The sequence below is a fragment of the Drosophila arizonae genome, chromosome X (genome assembly GCF_054131065.1).
Source record: "Drosophila arizonae isolate 15081-1271.41 chromosome X, UAZ_ARI_1.0, whole genome shotgun sequence".
NCBI classification, from domain to species: Eukaryota; Metazoa; Arthropoda; class Insecta; order Diptera; family Drosophilidae; genus Drosophila; species Drosophila arizonae.
Window position 1 is genome coordinate 31,009,088 of NC_142927.1, and position 27,135 is coordinate 31,036,222.

The following is a 27,135-nucleotide window of genomic DNA, read 5'->3' on the forward strand; positions in this document are numbered from 1 at the left end:
GGAGATTGATTACCTTACTGTTATTAATTTCGACAGCATTTATTTTCAGCAGTAGCAGTTGAAGACATTTATAATTAGGATCGTGTAGTATATGCGTGTGAATGGGATTTTTATCAATAACAATGTTGATCAACTAATGTCGCTAGTGTCATTGGAGGCATCAGTCGCAACAGTGTCAGGTTTATAAAGCTGGGGACTTTTCGTGGATGGCGTGTTGCCAGTTATGGTATTGATAGATGGAGTACCAGTGCAGCATCAGCTCTGTAGCGAATCCGAAGAGAGCGCAGTAGGCCAGCAGAGCTTTGGCGAAACAGTTCCAGGAATTGTGAACTAGCGTTCGTTCCGTAATCCTCAGCAGCAGCACTGAGTTGGAGACAAACATCATACAACAGGTGGATACCCACGGAAAGATTAGCATCAGGAACAGTTTCTTGCCAGGCTTAATGAATCCATTGAACTCACGAACGGGCAGCACGGCCATCATAGTGAAGAGTGCGGCGACCAGAAAGCTCGACCGGATACCGTTGATCCCGGCATTGAAGTGATAAGAGCGGTTCGGATCGTATGTGATTACAATGGACACCCTAGGCGTTTGCAATATCATCGCCAGCAGGACGGTGCCGTAGATGACCTTTGCAATTGTTTCCGACATATTCCGTCTCAATTAATAACGGTAATTCCCTTTTAACACTGGTCGCCAGAATTAATTTTTGTTTGTTAATAATTTTGATTCGTTCAGAACTTATAAATATATATACTATTATACATCTTAATATTCGAAGTAAAGCAAATCCTAGTTTGACACTAATTTACTAGCACAACCGATTAATTTACCTTGAATCGGTTACCCTACATCACCGGCACTATCCGGCTAAAAGATACTCTACTCTTTCCATCTGCATCCAAAAAACATGCAGTTAACACCAATCCACTTCGTGTTTGCTCGGCTCTGTATTTTTTGACTGCAGTGAGGGCGAAAGTATGAGAATTTGTTGAATATGTAAGACTATCTTCATGAAACTTTCATAATGTTCAAATGTGTTTAAATTCCAAAGCACAAGTCACTTGAAATACTTATTTTACAAATTAGCGGCGAGGGAAGCATGGTACCCAAAATCTGTGAATTTCAAAATACATATGTATGTATATCAAAATGTATATCATCAAAAGTAGAAACGCAGTAGACCTAACGTCTCTAGGTCTAATAGTGTTCAAATCACGCTGAAAAAACGAAATTGATTATTCAAGAATAAATATACTTCATGGCGTCAGCCACGCCTCCTTCTGCCTGCTACATACATTTCCACAAAACCATTATACCGTCATTTGCAATTGAAAATGGGTTCAGGGTATAAAAACGAAATTCCTTCTGTCTTAGCGAATTAAGGCGATAAAGCAATTGGCCGTTAAATCAAGGTAGTAAATAGCAAAGTTCATTCATATAGAACTATGTTTATTGAAAGAAATTGGGATTAATTTGGTTCTTTTCATTTTCTTTATATTTATTTTTGAGTTAACTGCAACTAAAGGCAGTTGTACTGTTTTTGACTTAATTAACTGTTTCACTTCATTTCCATTTGTGTTTCACTCTATTTGTTTTTTTACTCTGCTTTGCTGAAACAAGATTCAAAAGAATGTAACTAAAATATGTTTGAAATTAAAGTTGCATCTCTCTTTTGTCTTTATTCCAAGTTTGGGTATGTTTGTATGTGCTTATGTGGCATTGTTGTTTGTACATTAATAATGTATGTAGTAGACCTGCACTATCTCTCTCACACTCTCTCCCTCTCTTTCTCACTCTCTCTCTCCCTGCCCCACTCACACATTCTCTCTTTGTCTATGTCTTTCTCTCCCTCTCAATAGCTCTTGCTTCCTTTAAATATATCCTTTGATTAATAATATAAGTGGAGTTAAACTTACTAAAAGAAAACTTATCAGACATATATAATATATAATAATAATATATAATATATATATTTATTATTGTTTATCAACTCATTCGCTTAGCTTAAATTGGTTTTCCTCTCGGTATTTTCAATATATGAATCCATCTTCATTTTCTTTTTACTTTTTTGCTTTTATTTGGGATGAGGGGTACTCCAGAAATATGACTTAAATCTTGAATAAATAACTTTGTATTCATTTACCTTCTATTCTTATTTTATTCCATTTATAAATAATATGTATATATTTATATATTTTTTATATGTATATATATAATTATTTGTTACTTTCATAGTTTTCACTTAAGTAAGGTATTTCCATCTTGCTTTTCGTAATTATTGCAGGCTTTTCTTTTAAGTTGACTTTGTTAGTTATTTGTTTCTCTTCTTTTCAGTTTTAAAACATTTCACTTTGCTCTTGGTATTAGTGTTTCTATATAAGTTTACAGCTTAGGTGTTAATAAATAAAAGTTGTTCTTTTCTTTTATTTTTGTATTTGTTGCATTTATTTTTAATTTTTAACTTTTAATTTAACGCCTAATTCTAAAGTTGTTTATTTTTTTTTTTAATTCTTTACAAATTTTGTAGCTCTGTTTTTTCATACAATTTTGTATGTAACGTATGTATGTATATGTGTGTATATAATTAATTGTTGGTATAATGCAGTCTTTACGGCAAAACAAAAACATAATTTTGCTATTTGATTTTTCACTTGTGTTTGTGTGTGTAAATTTTCATTTTACGCTTTTCATTAAATTACATTTGTGTGTGTATTTTTTTTCATATTAAATACGTAATAATAAAAAATATATGTGTGTATACTCTATAAATATTTACGTTTTCTTTTTTTTTTTTTTTTTCTTTGCTTTTAGAGTTTATGAAACCAAATATACTTATTTAGGCGCTCTCCAGTTACTTCTTCGTCATCTTTATATTTTGTTTTCATTTTAAGTGAAATAAATGATAATAATTAAAGGACAGATGAACTAACAGATAGTAGAGAAATGTTTGAATGGATGTTTTATGTTTTGTTTTTTTTTTTTTTATTTATTATTATTATTTTTTTCTGTTTTCAAATTGAAGCTTCCATATAATTTACATGTTTTTTCTCGCTAATTACGTCGATGTTAATTTTTTTTTTTTTTTTTTTTTTCTCTGAAGGCAGTTAGAATGGTATTTCACTTTCAAGAAGAATCTTAACTTAGTTTAGTTTTAGTTTTTTGCTTCCCTTTTTGAAGAGTTTTGTCATTATAGTTGTAACAGTTACTTTATATATACTAGGTAAATGTAAATTGTATTTTTTTTATTCATCTAGATTGCGTAAGCTTAGATTTCGTATCCCCCTCTTTCTCCCACCTTATCTAACTGCTTAGCATTCACACAAAAATAAATTTTGGTTCGCTGCTTGGCTTCATTTTTTAGTCATCTTCCACACACTTTTATTTGTTCCCTAAAGGCAATTTGTTTTTGTTGGGTTTTACATACATCAATAATATATAATAATTTACTTTAATTTAGGCCTTCATTGATGTATATATATGTACATATAATTTTACACACTAATACAAAAAAGCGAAATACATTCAAGTGAACTTTTGTTTTTAAAATTCTAGTTAATATCGCCAAATTGATATCATTAATATATGAATTTATGTGTGTATGTGTGTGTATGTATGTATGTATGTATGTATGTGAGTGTAAGTGTAATTACGTTAGTTTTGTAACCTCTGCTAATGATTTGTATTCTGATTATGCATAATATTGAACGATATGAACGAATATTTTATTTGCGGACGTCCGCACTGAAGAAAAAGAATTACATACATACATATATATGTATGTATGTTTAAGAAACCATTTTTAAACAGGATTGTAAACAATATTAAAACAGTTTTATAAAGGAAAAAATATTCAAACTAAATTTCGGAATGCAGTAACTTAAATATATTTATTTTAATTTTAGCTCAATTGAAGGAGACAAAACGACAGATAAATAGATAAACGGATGAAGAGATATCACCAACCATTTTTATTAATTGTTAACTTATGAGAGAAGACGAACATAAGAATTTTTGAAAAGCAACGGCCATTGCAAGCGTACATATATAGATATGTACATACATACGTGTGTATGTGTAGTTTCTCTTAATATACGCATAACATACATAAGGCATATGCATTGATATTTCGTGTTGGTTTTTATGCTTTAATAACTATTCACATTTGCTTTCCAGCAGTTAGGTGTGGTGGATAGTGTTAGGGTTGATCGGTTTTGTATTTGGGTGTGTGTGTATGTGTGTACTTATGCCTGTCTAAATAATTACGTAGCTATGTACAAATTTGAATTGAACAATTGATGTGCTTGTTCTGCCAAAAAATGTTAACGGCGAAGTATGGCATGAAAACATGTTACGATTTCCTTTTGTTAAGAGAAAACTCACGTTAAATACAAGCACCCATACATACATATTCATGTACAAATGTATGTATGCCATTAATATGCACAATGCACGTGACCATGCATATCCACTAGCGTTCCATTCCATTTGCAATCCTCTCTCTCCCTCCGCCTATACCCACTCAGTCTCATTCGCGCTTACTCTTTCTGTTGCGCTTTGTGTGCGTGAACGCATAAAGCGACCAAGAATTGGCGACGTGTTGTTTCATTACGCTTTCTCTCCGTATCATATTCTTTTACTTTCTGCTGCTGATAAATAACTGTAGATTACGCATATATGTATGTATGTATGTATATAAATAGGCATGCATGTATTTACGTATTAAACGCATTTTGTTATCCTCTCTTCTTGCTCTTTACATTGGTTTACATATCTATTTGTTTTCTATATGTCAAATGTACAATATTTATTGCTTATGATTTTGTGAGCGCTCTTATTGTTGTTGCTGCGGCTATTATGAATGCAAGCATTGACGTATGTGTGTGTGTAAATGCGCGCGGGTGCGCATGTTAAATACAATTAATTTATAAACTACATTTTTGTTTTCGATTTGTTTTTCTTCATTTTCATTTTAACAACACAGGAACAAGTTTAAATCTTAAAAAAATTATGAAAAAAAAAAAAATATAAATATGTTGACCCTCGTAAGATTCTGTTTTCTCACGGAATGAACGGACAGTTGACAAATTGGATGTACATGTAATATGTTTTTCTGCCCTTTCCATATATGCAATGTATAAAGTGTAAATTTAATGAATTAAATTAATTTGTTTTAGCATATTTTGCGTATTTTTGTTATTGGTTTACAAGTGACCAGATATAAGTGTAGTATGTATATATGTTGTATAAATTATACATATTTGATATATAATTGCTTAACTTTGAATAACTAATAAACACTTAACATATAATTAAAAACAGAAAAAGTCTAAAATAATCCCTTACAATAATAATAATGCACTACATTTAAGTTGAACCGAAACTAATTGTTGTTTCTCAAGAACTTTCTAAAAGTATAATTGCTTTTATCATTTCATATAATAAAAAAAAAATAAAAAATTCAATTGTCAAAATAATCAAATTTAAATATTAAAAAATTAGAAAAAAAAAACCTAAATAAATGTGCTAGTTAAAACATAATTGTTTTCATTTTTCTTTTCTTGGGATTCGTTATGTGCAATGCCGGCTGCTGAATTGTGACGTAACAGCTGCATAACATTTACTTTTGCTTTTGTATTTCTTGCTAACCGTAACAGCGGCTGTACAGCAAAGGATTAAAAAGTTCCATTTATCATTGAACTAAATAAATGTAAATGAAAAAACATAGCACTAAAATTATTACATAGTGTTTTTGTTTTTGCTTTTGTTAAAAGTGTAGTAACAGTATTTATTAGGCGGTGGTTTGCTGACATACGTAATTACATACATATGTATTTACAATACGGATTGGTATCGCGAAGAAATCGACTGTTTATGTCGATCTGATCTGTTTGTTTGTTTGTTTGTGTGTAATAGTTGCTTAACTTCCAGTTTTCACTTGTTCCATTGAGTTCGGGTCGCTGTTGCAGATTATCATCGTAATTGCAGTTATTGAGGGTTTCAATACGTATATGTAAATGACATATGTATTCATTTATACGTATGTGTGTCGCACACATTTGCTGATATTTGTTACATTTAGTCTATATATGTGTGTATGTGAACATGCATATGGTAAAATTAATTTATACCATCTCGCAGAAGCTGATCAATTTAATCGCCGTGTCTGTAGTCTCGCTGTACGTCAATTGTCATCTACGTACTTTGCTCTGTCTAAACGTAATCTGCAAAAAGAATACGAAACGGTTACAATTATGTCAAAAGGTACCCAACTTATTTGCAACATAAAGAATGCATCATATATCTACAAAGATACGTAATTCAACAGCAAGTCACTCAATCACAATGCACGTGCGCTTTACTTTATGACGTAGCGATTAAATGACTCAGTTGTTGTTAGCTATAAGAGCAATATTCATATAGACAGCAAATACATCTTAATAAAAGAGTTAATATCAACGATTATTTTAGACTCACCTTAATAATAAATATTTGGCTCATGGGTTTTTGTTTTTAATTTTTTGTATAGAAAATATTTGATTTGGATTTTGAATTCGCCGTCCTTTGTTGACGCTGCTGATGCTGCAGTTGCTCATATCGCTTGCACACTGAATGTATGTGTATGTATTTGAATACATGCACATATGTATGCATGCGTTTATATGTGTTTTTGTTGAGGTTGTCTGTCAACATTATGTGAAGCTTATGTTAAATGCATTTACAGAGCACATAAGAAATTCCATAACATGCGTCTCTGTGTCTCAGTGAGTGTGTATATGTCTGTGTGAGTGTTTGCATGCTTTGCTCGTTTCTTCACGTTTCTCATTCGTAAAACTCTTAGATAAATTTGGCATGGGAAACTTCTGACTGATTCACCAAATTTCATTCGCTTGCTCGGCTCAATTTGTTCCATTGGATGCTCCTAAAAGTGCATGCCTAATTCGTCGTCATCCTCCTCGATCAGATCGTCCACTTGGAAATCCGTTGGAGAGAACGTCTCGCGCTTGGTATAGAACCCATTGTCGCCAGCAGTGGCGCCTATTGCCGCGTTACGCGCCCGCGAGCTGGTCTGTTTCAGAATCACATCGACGGGCACGAGAGGCTTGCCCAAGCGCAGTTGCCCCGTCGTCGCGGAGGCGGCAGAGCCGCCTGCCACTCCAATGGCGCTGAAGTTGGCGCTGTAGCTGCCGCTGACGACGGTGCTGCTGCAGCTGCTGCTCCCAGCGCGACCCATGTGACCGGCGGAGGCAATTGTCGTCGACCCCGGATCGTTGTAGCGCGGACGTTTGTTCTGCAGCTTGGTAGCCCAGCACTCGGTAGCCCGGCGACGTGCGTTGGCACAGATGTTGTCACCGCCACTGGTGGTGCTGCTGCTGGTGCTGCTGCTGGTTACCTGCTCTGTGCGACGGGTCGCATACAGAGAACCAGAGTAGAGGCTGCTGCCAGCCTCTGAGTGTGTTGCGCTGGGGTTCAAAAACTCATCATCCTTGTCCTGGCTCTTGCTCTCCGACGCCAGCTGCTGCTCCTGATCGCTGAGCTCGTCGCCGGCCTGGCCACGATTCTTTTGACGCAGATGCTGCAGCTCCTCTGCAGAGCGCTGCTTACGGAACTCGTGCACCAAAGGATATATATGCTGTATGGCGGATTCGACGTCGTTCACGCTGGCGGCTGTACATATGGAAAATTGAGATTTAACAACTGAATACTCTGATTTTTATGTGTATGAATTATAATATAGAAGTCAGTCTTGTTCCTCCTCTCCCAGCCAGCTTCCATTTCGCTTACCTGTTACCGTTATGCTGCCCGTGGAGAAGATCTTAAGCGTTGCTTTTGGCTCGCGCATCTTGTACGTCACGCCCGGATGCAGTTCGGGCTCATAGCTGGCATTGTCGCGATGGCGCTCCGAGAAATTGACTATCTTGATGGCCCATGGCATGCTGCAGGTGCCGAGCACATTCACGATCCGAAAGTTTTGAAAGTGGGTCGGGAATCCGAGTTTGCTTAGGCAGCGCGCATAGCGCCGAGCTGCGATCTTGGCCTACAATCAAAAAATAGTAAGTGCCTGGATGAATGTAATCTTGAGAGGATGCCTTACCTGCGACTCAGAGGTGGCGCCCGTGCACGTAATCCGACCGGATGACCAAATGGAGGCCGTTGTATAGGGACGACGCAGCTTCATGGTGACCATTCCATTTTCCCGCCTATACTCCACATTGGAGCCATTCAGCGCGATCTCGCGCAGCTTTAGATGGCAGCGCACACTGAACGAGCACACCACATTGTTAATCACAATATCCAGCTCCGGTTCGGCATCGGGATCGGTGGTTTTGCTGGCGATCATCGGATCACCCTGCTGTTGCTGTTGAGGTTGCTGTCCATCCTCCTGCTTGATCTCGACCATATCGCCATCATCTTCCAGCTGCAGCTCCTCCTGCTGCACCTCATCAATCACAGTCGCTGGCTGTTGTTGTTTCTGTAGTTGCTGCTGCTTGTTCATTAACACCCTGTTACCATTAGGAACTGTTGTTGCTGCGGTTGTTGTTGCTGTTGCTGTTGCTGTTGCTGTTGCCGTAGTTGTTGCCGCTGCAGATGTTGAATTTATTGTTGTTGACGTCGTTGGTGTAAGCAACTTGCTGTTGGGATTGGTGAAGATGAGCGGTTTGGCGCCGTTGACTAACACCATCGTATCGCCATTGAGCAGCTTTAGTTGCCCAGAACTGTTCTGCAGTTGCTGCACCGGCTGTAGCTTGCTGAACTGCGAGAAATAGCGCACAGTGCCCGCCGTCGTGCTCGCCGATGATGCCGCAGTCGCGTTGCTGCCACCGCCGACACCGCCGACAACGCCAAGACTGCTGCTGCTGGCGCCTTTGGCCGTGGACACCATGCCCATACCCATGCCCACGCCGGAGGTCGCAGACCCGCTGACCGTTGTTTGCCGTGCGGCTAAATGATAGCTGGACGCAGGCGTTAGGAATACGCGCTGCCCATTGGCCAGCACTGTGCCGGCGACGCCAACGACGGTTCCGCTGCCGTTGGATGCCTTTAGGCCGCCGTTCAAATTGGCCGCTGGTATGCTCACCATATTGTTTTGCATTAGGCTGCTACCCCCCACTTCCGCTGCTTACACTTGTGAAAATGTATTTTTTCTCTCCTATAATCGTTTGCACTCTCTCACTCTGCCTCTCCCCTCTCTCCAGTCACTCTCTGTCGCAGTCTCGCAGTTGCAATTTCTTAGGCAGTTGGGGTAACGTCACTATTGTTGTTCCTGCTAGGTACTCATCGCTGCCCACTGCTGCGCTGCTGCTGCTTGCGTCTGGCAGCGGCTGCGGCTGCGGCGGCGGCAGCAGGTTTAAAGGCACTCGACGCTAACAACTATCGCTCTTAATGCTGAATGCGGTTGCGTTTTGTAGTTGCTGTAATAATTCGCTGCAGCTGTTGCCAATGTTGCCAGCGTTGCCGTATTTTAAGATGTTTTTTTTCGCTACTTCCTGTTTACCTGCCTGTCGCCCGTATTTTATGCGGCTCCTCTTAATTGACATTCACGAGAGAGCGAGAGAATTGGTAGGCAATTATTGTGATATTCGCACTCTGCTGGAGTTTTAGTTCTCTTTCGGTTCCGTTCTCCAATAGCTATCGCACTTTATATTATTACTTAGAGCGTATCCAGTTTAATCTAGTAGCGTATCCGCTTTAATTGCAAATTTTATCTACCACAGTTCCGTTGCATACATTGTTTGCTTATGGTACTGATACATAGGTAAATGATGTATGTATATGTATGTATGTTGATATGTATAAAAACATATGTATATGCTTATTTAAATTCCAATTTCAAGAGAGAAGTTTGTCTATTAAAATTCATTTTCACAAGTTCGAATACGTACATACATACATACATATATTGTCTCTCAACAAACTACATATGTATGTATATATGTATGTACATATTTACATACATGTATGTATTTACTTTTTTACATATGTATGTACATAAGTGGCTCGTAATCTAAGATGCGGCTGAATGAATTTTGCATGATTTCCAATTTTTTCCAATTGAAAGATTAAATTAATAGCAAAGCATACTTTTAATTTATTCCATACATCATCTCTTGTCTAATGTTGAAAGTCATACTACATACATACATGCATGTACATGTACATATGTAAATCTGTATGATCCGCTATGCGTGCGTGTACGTGTGTGTGCGAGTGTTCGTGAATGCGTAAGTCGCATTCTGTTGCTGTAGCCGCTTTTGTCCGCCTATTTTTAACTGCAGCCAGGCAGATAAAATTAACCAAAATCTGTTTGACTTGAGTAACGAGTTGCAAATACCCTACACAATTATTATCATTACAATGTACATAATTTTCAAATGGAAATTAATTAAGCATATACATATATATATATATATATATATATGTATATATATGTATATATGTATCTTGTGCTTTACCCAAAAGATACACCCTTCATTTGATAATGATTATATACAGGGTATAAAAACAGCCACGCGAATCGAAAATAGGAAGCAATAAAAAGTTTAAAGAAATAAATGCACAGTAAAATGCAAATCAAATGACAAATGTGTGTGCTCATTGCTTGAATTTTAATAATACACAGTTGATATGTAAAAAAAAAAAAAAAATACAGCCTAGCAATTTCAAATATGTATGCACAAACACAAAGGCATCCGCGTAATTCACCTACACAAGCACGCACACGAGTGCGTATGTGTGTATATCTGCACATAGACAAATATGTTTGCATACGAATGTACGTACGTATGTACATTCCTATGTAGGGTGCATTCTATCGAAATCGAAATTTATTTTACAGCAACGCAGCAGAAATAATAAAGCTCTTGTCGAGACTGCTCGACTACAAGATACCCTGAACCCGTCGAGCAAGTATTATTTCAATATTATATATCTGCAGTATGTGCTTACTACGGGAACTAAATTTATTAATAATTTTTCTTGTGGGTGGACTTTCTGTATGAAAATGTTAGATTGTTATTGCATTATTAAAACTCGTGTGCTTGCTAAGGCACGCCCTCATATTGTCTCTACTATATGAACAAGTAAGAAGGCTCTAGTCGAGACTACTCAACTAGGAGATAGCCTGAACCCTCTAAGCTGATATTCTACTCATTCTGCACTTCTTTTATGCACACATACATCCACACGCACGTGTAATCACGCGCTCTGCTGACTGCGCTGCAGTGCGGGCAATATTATGAGAATCTATTTGTTGAATAATTTCATTTGTAGACATACAATCTTAATGAAACTTTTAAAACTTAATCATATAGTTAAAATGTGTGCGAAGGGGGCGTGGTATCCAAAATCTGTAAATTACAAAATCTTTGTATCCATTAACTTTATATACAACGCAAACTTTAAGTCTCCAGGTCTAAAAGTCTTTAGCCTGAAAAAACAAAGTCAAGTTATCGGATGAGTTATCGAAAAATATGATAAACTTGTACTGCCTATGCAAGCCAAATTTCAGCTCTCTAGCTCTTATATCTTCTAGGATCCTTTGACTCATACGGACGGACGGACAGACGGACTCAGTTCCTCGTCCTGATCAAGAATATATATGTTTACTTTATGGGCTCTGCGATGATTCCTTCTGCCTGTTACATACTTTTTACAAAACCATTATACCCTGATTTCCCATTTTCAATGGGTTCAGGGTATAAAAAAGCTTTTTACAAATATATGGGTGAGGTGGGGGTAAATTCTATAAAATATTATAAATCCTATAAAATTCTATAAACTTTATAAAAATATACAATAAAAGCTAAGTTCTATAAAATACATATGAATCTTTAAGCCTATATCTTCTGAGATAGACGCGTTCCTACATACGGACGGACGGAAGGGCTAAATGGGCCCAGCTCGTCGCCCTGATCAATAATGTATATACTTTGTGGGGTCTGCCACGCCTGCTTCCGTCTGTTACATACATTTCAACAAAGCCAATATACCCTGATTTCCCATTGAAAATGGGTTCAGTTCACGGTATAAAAAGGGCAGCCATTGACAATTGCTGCTTTCATTTATATACCCTTGTAATCAGTATATCACTTTTCTCATACAATACATTCAATTGAGTAGCTGAATTAAGAGTGGGCGTATTACGCATATTACAAGCCTTTGATCAGTATACAATATCGTACTACTTACATATATATATATATATGTAATGTATTTTCTAAAGTTTTATAGAAAATATTCGACGTAGGTCGCTTTTGTAGCCCATTTACAATTCGGCTTGGAAAAATTAGCTTTTGTATTTTGTTTTTATTCTCCGACCACTCGAAAGAACAAAAATTAAATAAAATTGAAGACTGAAGTAATGGCGCAAAACGAAAGTCTTCGGGTGGGAATGACCCCTAGATATTTGTGTAATGTATATATGGATATTTATATACGTATATACAGTAGAATCCGGTTATAACGACTCCGCTTAAAACGTCCATCCGGTTATGTCGACGAAAATTCGTTGTCTTTGTTGGTCATGTGCATGTTTTGATTAAAAATTTAAATTGTTTTAGTAAAATCTATTACGAACATAACAGCCGTAAAAAAATGAAAAAAAAAAATATATATATATATTTTTTACTCTTTCTGGTTAAAGCGTCCTCCGGGTATAGCGACGTAAAATCGACGGTCCCTTGAGTATCGCTATAACCGGATTCTACTGTACATATGCATGAACATATGTATGAATGTGTGTACATAAGAACGTTAGTTCATTAACCTAGAGTACGAGCAACTATTTTTGCTGAAGCCCAGGCGACCGGCTATGACATACCCTCATCTCAATACATATGCATATATGTACAGCAACTTTTCAGAGATATATGGGATAGCAAGATCGCTATATGTCTATGTAAGCGTGTATATTGCAATTATGAATATTAACAAGTACATATGTACATATGTATATTAAATAATTAGTGTCCTCAGGGTCCTCCGCGTTCACTGCTCCATTACCAATCATTCTGTTAAACCTATAAGTTAACATTCACATACATGAGAATGTATGAATGTGCATGCCTCGTATACATGCAAATATATTACACCTGAGCTCAAAATACAATGAAGTCACAAACAACCTTTACGCCCTTGTTTCATTCCATTGGATGTGGCTAAAGTAGCAAACTATGGGTGAGGTGGGGGTAAAATTCTATAAAATATTATAATCCTATAAATTCTATAAACTTTATAAAAATATACAATAAAAGCTAAGTTCTATAAAATACATATGAATCTTTAAGGCCTATATCTTCTGAGATAGACGCGTTCCCTACATACGGACGGACGGAAGGGCTAAATGGGCCCAGCTCGTCGCCCCCCTGATCAATAATGTATATACTTTGTGGGGTCTGCCACGCCTGCTTCCGTCTGTTACATACATTTCAACAAAGCCAATATACCTGATTTCCCATTGAAAATGGGTTCAGTTCACGGTATAAAAAGGGCAGCCATTGACAATTGCTGCTTTCATTTATATACCCTTGTAATCAGTATATCACTTTTCTCATACAATACATTCAATTGAGTAGCTGAATTAAGAGTGGGCGTATTACGCATATTACAAGCCTTTGATCAGTATACAATATCGTACTACTTACATATATATATATATATGTAATGTATTTTCTAAAGTTTTATAGAAAATATTCGACGTAGGTCGCTTTTGTAGCCCATTTACAATTCGGCTTGGAAAAATTAGCTTTTGTATTTTGTTTTTATTCTCCGACCACTCGAAAGAACAAAAATTAAATAAAATTGAAGACTGAAGTAATGGCGCAAAACGAAAGTCTTCGGGTGGGAATGACCCCTAGATATTTGTGTAATGTATATATGGATATTTATATACGTATATACAGTAGAATCCGGTTATAACGACTCCGCTTAAAACGTCCATCCGGTTATGTCGACGAAAATTCGTTGTCTTTGTTGGTCATGTGCATGTTTTGATTAAAAATTTAAATTGTTTTAGTAAAATCTATTACGAACATAACAGCCGTAAAAAAATGAAAAAAAAAAATATATATATATATTTTTTACTCTTTCTGGTTAAAGCGTCCTCCGGGTATAGCGACGTAAAATCGACGGTCCCTTGAGTATCGCTATAACCGGATTCTACTGTACATATGCATGAACATATGTATGAATGTGTGTACATAAGAACGTTAGTTCATTAACCTAGAGTACGAGCAACTATTTTTGCTGAAGCCCAGGCGACCGGCTATGACATACCCTCATCTCAATACATATGCATATATGTACAGCAACTTTTCAGAGATATATGGGATAGCAAGATCGCTATATGTCTATGTAAGCGTGTATATTGCAATTATGAATATTAACAAGTACATATGTACATATGTATATTAAATAATTAGTGTCCTCAGGGTCCTCCGCGTTCACTGCTCCATTACCAATCATTCTGTTAAACCCTATAAGTTAACATTCACATACATGAGAATGTATGAATGTGCATGCCTCGTATACATGCAAATATATTACACCTGAGCTCAAAATACAATGAAGTCACAAACAACCTTTACGCCCTTGTTTCATTCCATTGGATGTGGCTAAAGTAGCAAACTTGAGCAGCAATTGTTTGTTCAAACATATCTCTACGTGTTAATACCACAAAGGTAATAATTTTTATTCGTCAAACAATTAAATTAACAGCAAATGCGCTAAATGTAAATTGCCAGTCAACGCACTGCAAACCCACTACAAACAAACATACATATGTGAATACATGTGTACATACACACGTATGCATACGTCTATATTTACATACATGTGTATGTACATATGTGTATGTGCAAACGCTACAAAAGGCAAAGCAAATCGTGCACAAAAAAACATTGCTGAACTTCGAATTTCAGGTTCAAGGCCAAATGACAACTGTTTTCTAGCAATGACAACAGCAATACACACTTACACACATCCATTCATGTGTTTTGCCGCACGCTGATACAATACTACATACTATATGTATGTACATACATATATCAATATGAGAGTCAAGTCATTATACAAAATCAATCGATTTCTGCATAACGCCCTGGCTGTTATCCGAAGGAGACTTTACTCTTCCATTTAATATACAGTCTGAGGATAAGTGTTTGTATACGTATGTGGGTAAATCAATGTTTGTCACTCGTCTATGAATGGTCCGTCTATTCATTTGTCCAATATGGCATGACATGCATACATACATACATACATATGCATGTATTTCCAGTGGCTTTATTTAATGAAAGACATACATACATACATGCATATGCATGCACATACATACAAACATTGGACTAAATTACACAGAGTGTGTGTAATAAAAGCAGCTTTGATTTCTCCTTAAGCTAGGGTGATCTGGGCCGGAGCTCATTCTGGGACTAATTCCACAAGAACATCCATATATGTATGTATTTATATATATGAATACATCCTTATATATAATTGTTATTTTATTCATGATTATTATACTTCTCCACACTGCCTATTTTGCCGAGCATATGTACATAACATTTCCTTCATCAATATTCAATATTTTTATGTCCACAAAATTAAATTGAACTCTATGGATGTTTTTAACATTCTCCACCAGTAACTTATTTCTTTAGTAAGAAAAACAAAACCCTTTCGAAATTTTCGCATTGTGCGCTGGAATCGCAACAGGATTTGAACTATTTTCAATACTTCCGAGTAACAGCACGAATGTACGTTTCTTGCAAAAAACTGTATTATCTTATCTGCGTTGTTTTTCTAAACAAATTCTTCTTTTTCAATTTGTCATTTTTCATTTTGTCAATATGACTATTTTTTTTTATCGAAACAATAGAAAACCGGGACACAGGGACATTACCTCCAAAAGCGGGACATGTCCCGGAATTTCAGGACGGATGGTCACCCTACTTAAGCATACCTTAAACTTTAAAAGCTGTATATGTATCTGTATGTACATGTACTTACATATATACATCTTTGGCAAAAATATGAAAAAGTTAAATTATAACATTACCAAACGAGCAAACGATTAACATACATACATACATATGTATGTATATATTTACCTTGACTGGTGCACACACCACTTGATAGTTTGCGTTGGTGTGTGCACACTGCAACTGTTTTTTCATACCCTGAACCCATTGAAAATGGGAAAATCTGGGTAACCATTAATGTGAAAAGTATGTAACAGGTAGAAGCAGGCGTGGCAGAGTGTCTAGGAATAATCTGGATTGCTCTTGTTATATAAATTTTTGTTCATGGCTACATTTTGTCCACGAAGCATTTTTCGAAGATCTTTCCAGATATTAATTTTGTATCCCACCTACTCACCCACATATTCCAAGCACTGTGCAATGCTTCAAAACATACGAAAATAAATATTCACGCTCTCTAGGTATTGCCATTTGCCATACTCTCTGCACTCTTCACTCTCACGCTCTCGAAAAAGCACATGGTCGCGGCCTCCACGCTGCTACGCTTATCATTTGGCTTCTATATTATTTCAAAAGCCTAAATGTGTAGCACAGAAAGAGAGACTTCGTTGCATAGCTTATGTACATTACTACATTTACATATGTATGTATGTATGCAAATAAGTATGTGTGCATTAGATTGAGTTCAAATTGTAATAAAAACTTGCGACTATACATACAAACATACATATGTACAGACAATACTGTATACTATATACATATGTACATACATATAATGACATCACAATTATCGTCGGCCGGAAATAATATCGCGTATATTTCATATACACATACAAATGTTCATATGTTTGTATGTTAAATACATATTTATGTGTGTATTTACAAATGTATCTATGCATGCATATAATCAGGACGTTTACTACATGATTAAGCGATCGCAAAGCGCAACGACGAACAAGAACAAAATTACGCGTGAGCCGCTGCACGTTGTTCTTCTCACAGCAAACACAGCAGCCTGCACATTCATACAAACACGTATGTATGTACATATAAGTTGTTTTTTTTTTTTTTTTCTGTGGACAAATGTAAGAGGTTGAGACAGCGTACAAGTTTCAATGCTTCGATGCTTCTGGCCAGTGTCTTTTCTGGAACGGAATGATTCATAAACATTTCATCATCAGTTACGCTTTAAGTGCGTCATGAATACCAATGTCTGGCTGCCGCTTTTAATATTTGTAACAATTGTTTGAATGAATAACTGCAATAAGAACGCATTGGAATTGAAACTCTGCTGCGTAAGTGTATGTGTGAGCTGTTCGGCTATCTTGCGTAAACAAACCTGTTCGTAGACTAGCGGGTGCCTGACAGCAACAATACACAACAGGTGCCAGTATCAAAAGCTTGCCAATACGTACATGTGTAAATATGTAGTTAACTACATACATACGTACATACATAAATATAGATACTTAGGTACGTATGTATAAAACATTTGCATATGACATATATGTATATGTACATACATATGCACGCAATATAACAGTGGCCTAAATGTAGTGGGCTTACAGCATTCGTACTCATTAACAGAGGCTGTTAAGTTCCACAGCTTGACCCAATTTGGTGTGCCTGTGTGTGACTAAGCAAGCTGACCGAATTTATAACATCAGCAATATCCATCAACACACAGCAACAGTCATATGTACGTATACATATATATATATGTATATACATATACATATATATGTATATATAGATGTAAGTACGCGTATGTGAATGTGTGCATGCAATTTATTGATTAAATACATTTGCCGCATCTTGCTCTTTCGCCACACACTTCAATCTAAGCTTATAAGAACTAGCGCACATAATTTACATAATCAAATTGATTTGCTCTAATGTACACACATTAAAAGATGTCAAGGCGTGAGCAGATGGAAAACACGTGTCTACATGCACACATGTACGTGCATTAATACATATGTATGCACATATGAATATAAATTATTGCAAAATGCAGGATACATCGCTCAATCGAGCTTAAAAATGCGTAAAAGTCTGTGCCCGTGCTTGTGCATGTGCCTATGGGGGCGTGTGGGTGTGTGACGTGGGTTTTATTTGTGGGTGTAGGAAACCATCGATAACGCAGTGCGCCCGCCTGCAGAGCCATCATCTGCAGCTGGCCAATAAAAAAACAAGTAAGAAAGCTCCAGTCGAGACTGCTCGACTAGAAGATACCCTGAACCCTCCAAGCTGATATTCTAATCATTCTGCACTTCTTTTATGCACACATACATACATATGTATCCACACGCACGCATAAGCCTGCGCTCTGCTAACTGCGCAGTAAGCAGCGACTGCGCTTGGGCTGCGCTGCAGTGTGGGCAATATTATGAGAATTTATTTGTTGAATAATTTCTTTTGTAGACATACGATCTTAATGAAACTTTCAGAGTGTAATCATATGGTAAATATTTGTGTACATTCCAAAGCACAAGTCTCTAGTATTTGAAATGCGTTTTTTACAAATTGGGGGAAAAGGGGGCGTGGTATCCAAAATTTGTAAATTACAAAATCTTTGTATCGATTAACTTTATATACAACGCAAATTTGAAGACTCCAGGTCTAAAAATGTTCAAATTAGGCTGAAAAAACAAAATCAATTTTTCGATTATTCTCGATAAAAAAGTTATCGGACAAATTATCGAAAAAATAAAACAAACTCGTACTGCGTATGGTACTCACGAGTATGCATGCCAAATTTCAGCTCTCTAGCTCTTGTAACTTCTGAGATCGACGCACTCATACGGACGGACGGACGGACGGACGGACGGACGGACGGACGGACGGACGGACGGACGGACGGACGGACAGACGGACAGGGCTATATCGACTCAGCTGGTCGCGCTGATCAAGAATATATATACTTTGTGGGGTCTGCCACGCCTCCTTCTGCCCGTTACATACTTTTTCACAAAACCATTATACCCTGATTTCCCATTTTCAATGGGTTCAGGGTATAATTATGTCAGCTGACAGTTGCCAAACGTTGATGCAAATTGGCACACATGCATACAAATCTGTGCAGAAGTGTAGATATGAGTGTGTATTCATATACTTGTATAAAAGCATGTATGTACATACATAAATATGTATGTGGAAGTTGGAAGCTTTGTAAAATCTTTCTTTAATACTACAGTTTATAGCTTATATATGTAAATAACGATTTATATTTACTTTAAATCAAGACCGACCGACAGCTCTTCAACCAACAGCTGATTTTGTCTGTTGCGATAGCTCAAAATTTATTTTTCTCAAACAAACAAGATGACAGCATCTGCATTTGCAGCACGCCACTAACTGCACTTGGGAAAGAGAGAGAAAGAGAGAGAGAGCAAAAATGTTAGCAGCCGAATCGCCAACCGGTTTAACATATGCAATGTATATACATACATGTGTGCAACGTGTATATGTATACACCCACACATATCTGTGCACACACATACATGGATGTACGTACGTGCATGCATACGCTGCATAGATATGGGGAAGAGTCTCTGAGAGAGTGAGACCGGCATCTTGATGCCGGCTATTCGGATTTAACTATCGTCTAAATGCGTCATCGGCAGCTACTATTACTCACTGTTCGCAATCGGAGAGACACACACGACATCCACCAAATATACAAACATACATATGTACATACATATATACATCTGCTCATATGTATTTATGAGTTAATTTATGTTTGTGTGTGTACTTGACCATGACTCGATCATTTTGTTATCTCAACTTGTTATCGATATGCTAACTTTAGCTGCCACTTACCTCTTAATAGTCCTTAATTAGTTTTTGTTGGAAATCTCGACCAAGGAGCCTAGAAAATAAACAATAAGATAAACATAATTATTATTGTATTGCCACACAATAGACCTAATATTATAATAACTGTACATATATGTATTTATCAGTGCCAGTAAGCAAACGGAATATTTATAGTAATTCTATATATTTAATTGAAAAGTCGCAACTTTAGTAGTTTAATCAGAATTGACAATGTGTGATTTTTATACCCTGAACCCATTTTCAATGGGAAATCAGGGTATAATGGTTTTGTTGAAATGTATGTAACAGGCAAAAGGAGGCGTGGCAGACCCCACAATGTGTATATATTCTTGATCAGGGTGACGAGCTGAGTCGATTTGGCCCTGTCCGTCTGTCCGTATGTATGAACGCGTCGATTTCAAAAGATATAAGAGCTAGAGGCTTCAATTTTTTTTTTAATGTCCGTATTTACAGCGCGGATATCGAGTTTATCATTAAAAATCGATAACTCATCATGAAGATCGGATGTCCACAAAAAAAGTTATTAAACAATTAAGTTCTCATAGTAAGCGCACACTACGCCCATGCGTGTTTATGCTTGAATGTGTATGTTTGTGTATGTATGTTTAAATGTTTGTGTATGTGTGGGTATGTATGCCTGTGTGTGCGTGCGTGCGTGTGTGCGTGTGTGTGCGTGTGTGTGTGTGTGTGTGTGTGTGTGTGTGTGTGTGTGTGTGTGTGTGTGTGTTTCTTGTGTGAAATAGCTATTACTCCAAGGCTTCAGGGGATCTCGTAGTCGAGCAGTCTCGACTAGAGCTTTCTTTCTTGTTTATTTTAAGTTCAGCTTTCGTCGCCTTGGACGAACACGATCCAGATTGTTTACGTCCATATACACATGCACACAAACAGCATATATGTTTAACAGATAAACACACATACACCAAAGTAGACCAGCGATACAAATTGTTTTGCTGGAAATGTACTGCGAAGCATAATGGACGCCGGACCATAGTAAAAGGTTAAGCTTGGCTTATCGAAAAAAAATACAATTATCGGTTTAATATAAACAATAAAGGAGTTCACATTCACACGAATGAATGTATGTATGACCGGATGTATGAAAGAACTCTTCCGATTTTAATTGCTTGATGTGGAATAACTATTGTTGTGCATGCAAGTAGATGTCACTGTTGAAAAATGTTCGCTGACATGCGCTTTATTTGAACAAGCTAGAAGCTCAAAAGTTAGCTACAAAATTGCTGATGGGATGTGAATGAGAATGGCAATTGGTAACGCCCGACTACAACGTGAGAACGTTCTAGCTCTAATACTGTAGAAAATGCAACTCTTCCCGATTTTCCCCAATGGCCCATAGCTTTTTGACCTTGGGTGGTCGACGCGGATCTACATTCCAAATTTGAGCTTTCTAGCTCTTTAACTGCGCCGAGATAATTGCGTTCACACGGACAGCAGACAGACATGCACAAAACCAATATACTCATTTCACTTTCATGAGTGAGTATTAAAAAGATGTCAAAAAAGGATTAAAAAAAAAAAAAAAAAAAAAAAAAAAAAAAAGAAAACACTTAAGATCCCGTCCCTAAGCAAAGGCAAAACGCAACCCCAAATGTCAGCATCGCCCTTATTCAGTTCAAAGATGTCAATGAACCGCATAAAGAGAGATGCTGTATGCAATGCGATGGGATGGGGGAACGAAAACAAACCCCAAGTCGTTGACATTTTCGGGTGCCCATATAACATCGGAGGCAGCAGCAACAACATCCAGACTCACAGCTGTCGATGTAAATTGATTAACCGTTATGTGAAGGACCAATAGAGGCCGCCAGACAACAGGAGTTAGTTGATATTTTGTATTTTGTTGGTAGGATAATGAAAATAATATAGACTCAGCAGAAAAGTTCCAAGTGGGGATATACCCACATTATCGAAGCGAAAGCTGCGGCAGACGTTGTCTGGCTGACGACCAATATATACATACACACATGTATTCCAATTTATGGCAAATGCAGACAACGCAGAGCGCAAAAGAGACTCACGGAAATATTCTAGACGCCGGTCACCCTTAGTTAGCTTGGACTAAGCATTCATTCAGTATGTATGTATGTACATTGTAACAAGAATATACATAAACATGTTAGTGTGTACATTTTCTTACAATAAAACTGTTATAAGACTCGACGCATAAATCATTTCACACATTAGTACGTATGTATGTATATGTATAACAGGACAAGTATAACACCACGTTAATTAATGTAGTTGTGCTCAAAAAGCTATTTGCAGCAATATCAATAAGAATATCACATGTGACTGGCAAGTCACAGCTTACAGCCAATTGTGATAGCACTTACATACATACATATGTACCTATGTGCATCGATATGTTCGTTTAAATACATATATATGTATGTATGTATGTATGTATGTCCGAGCGCAGCTACAGCGGTTGCCTCTGACCCTATTCTATTGACTCAATGGGCATGGCACACTTCCGTGTAAGCAGCGGTAAATCACACTTCAAACAAAAACAACTGTAACTGAAAATATTCGATATGTATCTATACATACATATGTATATGCATAAATATTCTCCTAAAATAAAGGTGGACTAATGGGCAAAAGATAGCGCGCTTGAAGCATACGTATGCTCCACACATACATGCATATATTTGTATATTAACACAGACACACACACGCAGTCGATAGACAACATGAGCACAACAAAGAAAGCGGCAACAATGAAGGCATAAACAGCTGAGAGAGAGAGAGAGAGAGAGTGAAAGAGAGAGATACGAAGACGAGCTTAACAGAAAGTAAAAGTCGAAATCAATGAATTCGTATTTTCCGCTTGTTTCATATGTATGTTTGCATCTATAAATGTACATACATACATACATACACGTAGTAAATATGTACATGCATTTGCAATATAGGTTATGATTACGTCGACGCACACGACACAGCTAGCTGTCGACGCACGCGTACGCTATGTTAACCCGCCGTTGTCGACTGCAAACATCTTTTAACATTGACATTCGTTTCTTACTTGTCGCTGCTTGCCTAAGTCTCTTTCAACTTTTATGCTCTCCCTCTCTATTTCCCTCACACACGGTGCCGTCCACGCATATTCCGTTCGTTATTGATAGTCAAACAGACAAATAATATGTATATATGCGTATTTTTACATACAGATGTACATCCCCATATATGTATGTACATACATATATATATCGCACATCACTGGCAAATATTAAATGTCTTGGTCTTGAATGTCGAGTTCTATATAGACTTCAGTAGATAAAAGTATGACCCTTAAACGGTTGTTGGTTGGTTAGTCGATTAGCGATGCTTCAGCCCGAATCAAAGATAAGCATTGTAAATGGCTAATGGGCCAATCAATTCTAGCGTTGTGTGTATAGGACAAACTAGTGATGACGATGCGGCATGAGTAACAAAGGAAATCACAATGCAATGCAGCTCATATTTTCATCAAGCACACCAAAAACAACAACACATACATTGAATATTAATATTTTAAAAGTTTCAAATCATAAATTGGATATTTCACTGCGTACAAATCAGCTTTAGAATATATATCTACGTACATATGTACATACACACATACGTGAACACATGTATACATTTAACAAAACAAATCAATTATGAAGCATTTGCAACCGATAAGACACGGTATACATCGCTCCACTCTCTCACTGACACAATCAGTTCCTCCTCCCCGATTGTTCGAAAAAAAATTTGTATAGAAATAATGAGGACAAATTCCAATTTATTAACAGCTGTAATGACGATGCTGCCGAATAAACTTGTAAATCAATTGAGTTTGCGGGCAGAAGCGCAAGCATAAAGTCAAGATAGATTTTGCTCTATTTTCTTACTCTCTGTGGCAGGTACATAATTGAACAACTTTGACAAGCATAACAGGGCCATCGATCGATGTTTCCGCTCTCACGCACTCTTCATCATGGTTGTCCGTGTGTCAATGTGTGTGTACGTGCGTGTATGGATTTATGTGTAACTCTGACGCCGCATTCCATGATCTAGTTCAAATATTTCAAGTCGGTACATACATACATAACATACGTACATAACATGTATTGTAATACTATGTATGTAACATTGATGTCTATATGTAAGAGAAATATTTGCATGATGTGAACTGTGACATTTTTTCAGTGGAGGTCAATCTACAAAGAAACTTTTGTAGGACAAATTTATAGAAATTGACATATGCACATATTTAAATATATGTACATATATATGTGCACAAATACAAATATACATGGATGCGTATCCATGTATATTTGTATTTGTGTTAAGCCAAAGCATCGGAACGGCCTATTACATGCACATATGTATATACATACACACATACACATGTGCAATGATAGTATATGAATATATTTCATTCTTTATTAATATTGCCTCAAACAAATTAGCGATAAGTGTGGCTATGACAAACAAAACAGTCATAAAATTAGCGTTTGTATGTATGTATCTATGTACATGCATTATGCGGGCAGTCCAATTTATATACATATATGTATATAAATTAATAAGGCGGAAGTTACATTACACGTGAACGGACAAACAAGCAAGCAAAGTAATGTACATACATACATACATATGTTGATAAGAGATGGTCATAATTGAAGGGAGTAATATGGTAAGAACACAGAGAACGATTATCTCTGCTACAGCGATGACAGGTGGTAATTTTAGCAAAAGATTTGCAGGCCAAAATAGAAAGATTGTGTGTGTATGGCCTTTGTAAAATTGTCTTCGATTTCTATGAACCTTCATAAATAATTTTATACATACATATGTACATACATATGTATTCAAGTAAGTAGATGTATATGACCTCGTTTGAAGAGTGAATATCAACACAAAGAGAAAACAAACCGAAAATGTCGCAGCCGCACCTAACTATTACATCACTATGAAAATTGACGCATATGCATACATATTTATACATACATAATTTCATGTATGTATGTATGTATATACATACTTACATATATATGCATAAATAACGGAAACAAACTCACACTTTCAAATAAACACAGATTTGCTATGTGAAAATCATATGTATGTCAGCTGCAATTTTCACATTGCAGGAACCTAACATAATTGCATCAAATGAACATAAACAAATTTGAAATAGAACAAGACCAAAAGCTGCATGCGACTTCTTTTGTAATGAACAACAAAGGCAACGATAAAAAAAAAGAATAAGAAGAAGCATTAAAATGAGCGAATTGCGGCAAAATGTGTTTTCTGGTATCGCTTCCATCTGCGGGCTACAAAGCTACAAAAGAGAGCTGCGGCGAATTCACATAGAGCGTCGACGACAGCGGCAGCGATGGTGGACGGCCACAAACCGAAGTTCGTTGAAATTTCGAATGTATGAAAACGTTCAGTCTGCCGCCAGCGCGGGACCGAGCGTTTAGCTCGAAAACGCGGCAGAGGGCCCAACGAAAATTAGCTGGGTCAACAAGGTGACTGGTGGTGGCAGAGCAAGAGCATAGCATAGCCGCACAAATGTGTCTGTCTGCCTCCGTCTCTGCAGATATACGTGCGCGTATGAATGTATGCGTGCGCGCGACAATACGATGTGCTCTGCTGTATACAGCGCTTGGCTATTTTATCCCCCCTCCCATTATAAAATACGAAATTATTTGAGGAATGCGAATGCGGCGATGACAACAGCGAGGCATACGCATACGTAGGCAGATACAAATGCTAAACGCACTGTAACTGGGGTTCTTTTAAAAATAGCCAATGCGCTCTTGGGCGTACAACCGTTAGACCAGCGGGCACGAAGGCGAATTGTCGGTCTGACGTCATCTAGCGAGCGCAAGGATGAATTGCGTAAAATAATTGCGTTGTCTTCCACACAGCTGTAGAAGGTTGAGTGCCCTTGACAGAACCTAAAGAAAAAATATCAAATCCTTCTCCGACCCAATAAAAAGAAATCCACAAGCACACAAACCCAAGAGAATCCACTGTGTATGGCCAACTGTTCATCAGTCTCTCATTCTCACTACAGTCATCTGAATCATCATCATAAAATACTCACTGCCACAGATTTGCCGATTGAAATTCCCAAAGGGTAATAAATATGTCGCCTACTTGAGGACTGACGAACAGGAAATGACATTTTCATGCACACACATTCAAGCATGTAAGCTTGTGATGTGTGTTAAGAGCGAAGACAAACTGGGCGGCACACGTGTGGCAACGCTGGCAGTGAGAGAGTTTTCTGATTGAACGAAAGTGACTGCTGTGCACGAACTACAAAGCGACAAAAGAGCGTAAATGCTCTCGCATTTCAAAATGGGGCGCGTAATGAATGGCGCATTTAGATTCTTATGCATTTTACTTTACCCTGAATTTTATTTGTGGATTGAGCCACATTTATTACATTGATTTTTAGCAACAGATTGGTGAAACCAGATAAGACTAGTCGAAATCTATTTGGATATTTATAAGTACATCTTTTTATTCATGTGATGATTGTCAGCCACAAACTAGTTATGAAATCAGAAGCCTATGACGGCCACAAGCTGCCAACGAGAGGAAGTATATGGAGAGACAGAGAGAGAGAGAGAGAGAGAGCGAAAAAGCGAAGAAAAAGTGTAAATTTTTTTCGTTTGTTGGGGGCAATGAATATTACGTTTATTTAACTTGAGTTTCTTATAAATATATATATATATATATATATATATATATATATATATATATATATATATATATATATATATATATATATATATATATATATATAGTTTTTTTTTTTTTTTTTTTTTTTTTTTTTAACTACAAATTTTTGTTTATCATATTGTAATTGTATATGTATAAGGTTTTACTTTCTTTCTTATGGTTATTTTCTTTGTCAAGGCGCTTGTGGGTGCTGCTGTCGATGGTGCTGACTTTTCGGTTACTAAACTTACAATCTAATTTACAAATTTGTTAGCCTACAAAGGAGTTACAACTAAGCGAAAACTAAAACGAAAATGAAAAGAAATAAATAATACAAATTGAAAAAAAAAAAAAAAAATCACCTTGTTTTTGTTTTCTTTTTTTGAGTAGGTGGCGTCGTTTGTAATGTGCTTGCTTAGCTACTCTTTTATTTGAGCGACACTTAAAAGCTCATGGCTAATGCTGCCCCGCGAACAGCTTTGCGGCTGATGTTTTGCCTTCTCGCTTGCTCCACTGCGATTGCTTGGTCGACAATGCCGACCACAAAGCGAGCAAAAAATGTCGTTTACGAACTTTCCGTTACTTTTGCAT

General features: G+C 36.9%; 2 protein-coding genes and 1 long non-coding RNA gene across 3 annotated transcripts; all 3 read right to left on the minus strand.

The window, feature by feature from the left end:
• Positions 1–181: 181 nt before the first annotated feature.
• On the minus strand, positions 182–652 carry LOC108617893 (uncharacterized). Its single transcript, XM_018013751.2, has one exon. It carries the CDS (start codon positions 650–652, stop codon positions 182–184), a length of 471 nt encoding a protein of 156 aa, XP_017869240.1.
• A 994-nt stretch (positions 653–1,646) lies between these two features.
• On the minus strand, positions 1,647–9,668 carry Trf2 (TATA box binding protein-related factor 2). The gene is made up of 4 exons (XM_089474626.1): positions 8,097–9,668; positions 7,787–8,039; positions 6,479–7,669; positions 1,647–6,225 (listed from the first exon to the last, which is right to left on the minus strand). The coding sequence occupies exons 1-3, from the start codon at positions 9,093–9,095 to the stop codon at positions 6,924–6,926; spliced, it is 1,998 nt and encodes a 665-aa protein (XP_089330752.1). The 5' UTR covers positions 9,096–9,668; the 3' UTR covers positions 1,647–6,225; positions 6,479–6,923.
• Positions 9,669–13,473: 3,805 nt separating this feature from the next.
• Positions 13,474–27,047, minus strand: LOC149268149 (uncharacterized). Its single transcript, XR_016271007.1, has 4 exons — positions 26,907–27,047; positions 24,891–26,847; positions 23,718–24,037; positions 13,474–19,852 (listed from the first exon to the last, which is right to left on the minus strand). It is a non-coding gene; the product is annotated as an uncharacterized LOC149268149 (long non-coding RNA).
• Positions 27,048–27,135: the final 88 nt, after the last annotated feature.

What these genes read in the sequence shown, in the direction of transcription:
- LOC108617893 (XM_018013751.2), bottom strand. Translation starts at nt 652, where the DNA reads ATGTCGGAAACAATTGCAAAGGTCATCTACGGCACCGTCCTGCTGGCG.
- Trf2 (XM_089474626.1), bottom strand. Translation starts at nt 9,095, where the DNA reads ATGCAAAACAATATGGTGAGCATACCAGCGGCCAATTTGAACGGCGGC. An exon ending in GCGCCACCTCTGAGTCGCAG is followed by an intron (nt 8,040 to 8,096) that starts GTAAGGCATCCT and finishes TTTTGATTGTAG; the next exon opens with GCCAAGATCGCAGCTCGGCG. An exon ending in GGGCAGCATAACGGTAACAG is followed by an intron (nt 7,670 to 7,786) that starts GTAAGCGAAATG and finishes CCATATGTACAG; the next exon opens with CCGCCAGCGTGAACGACGTC.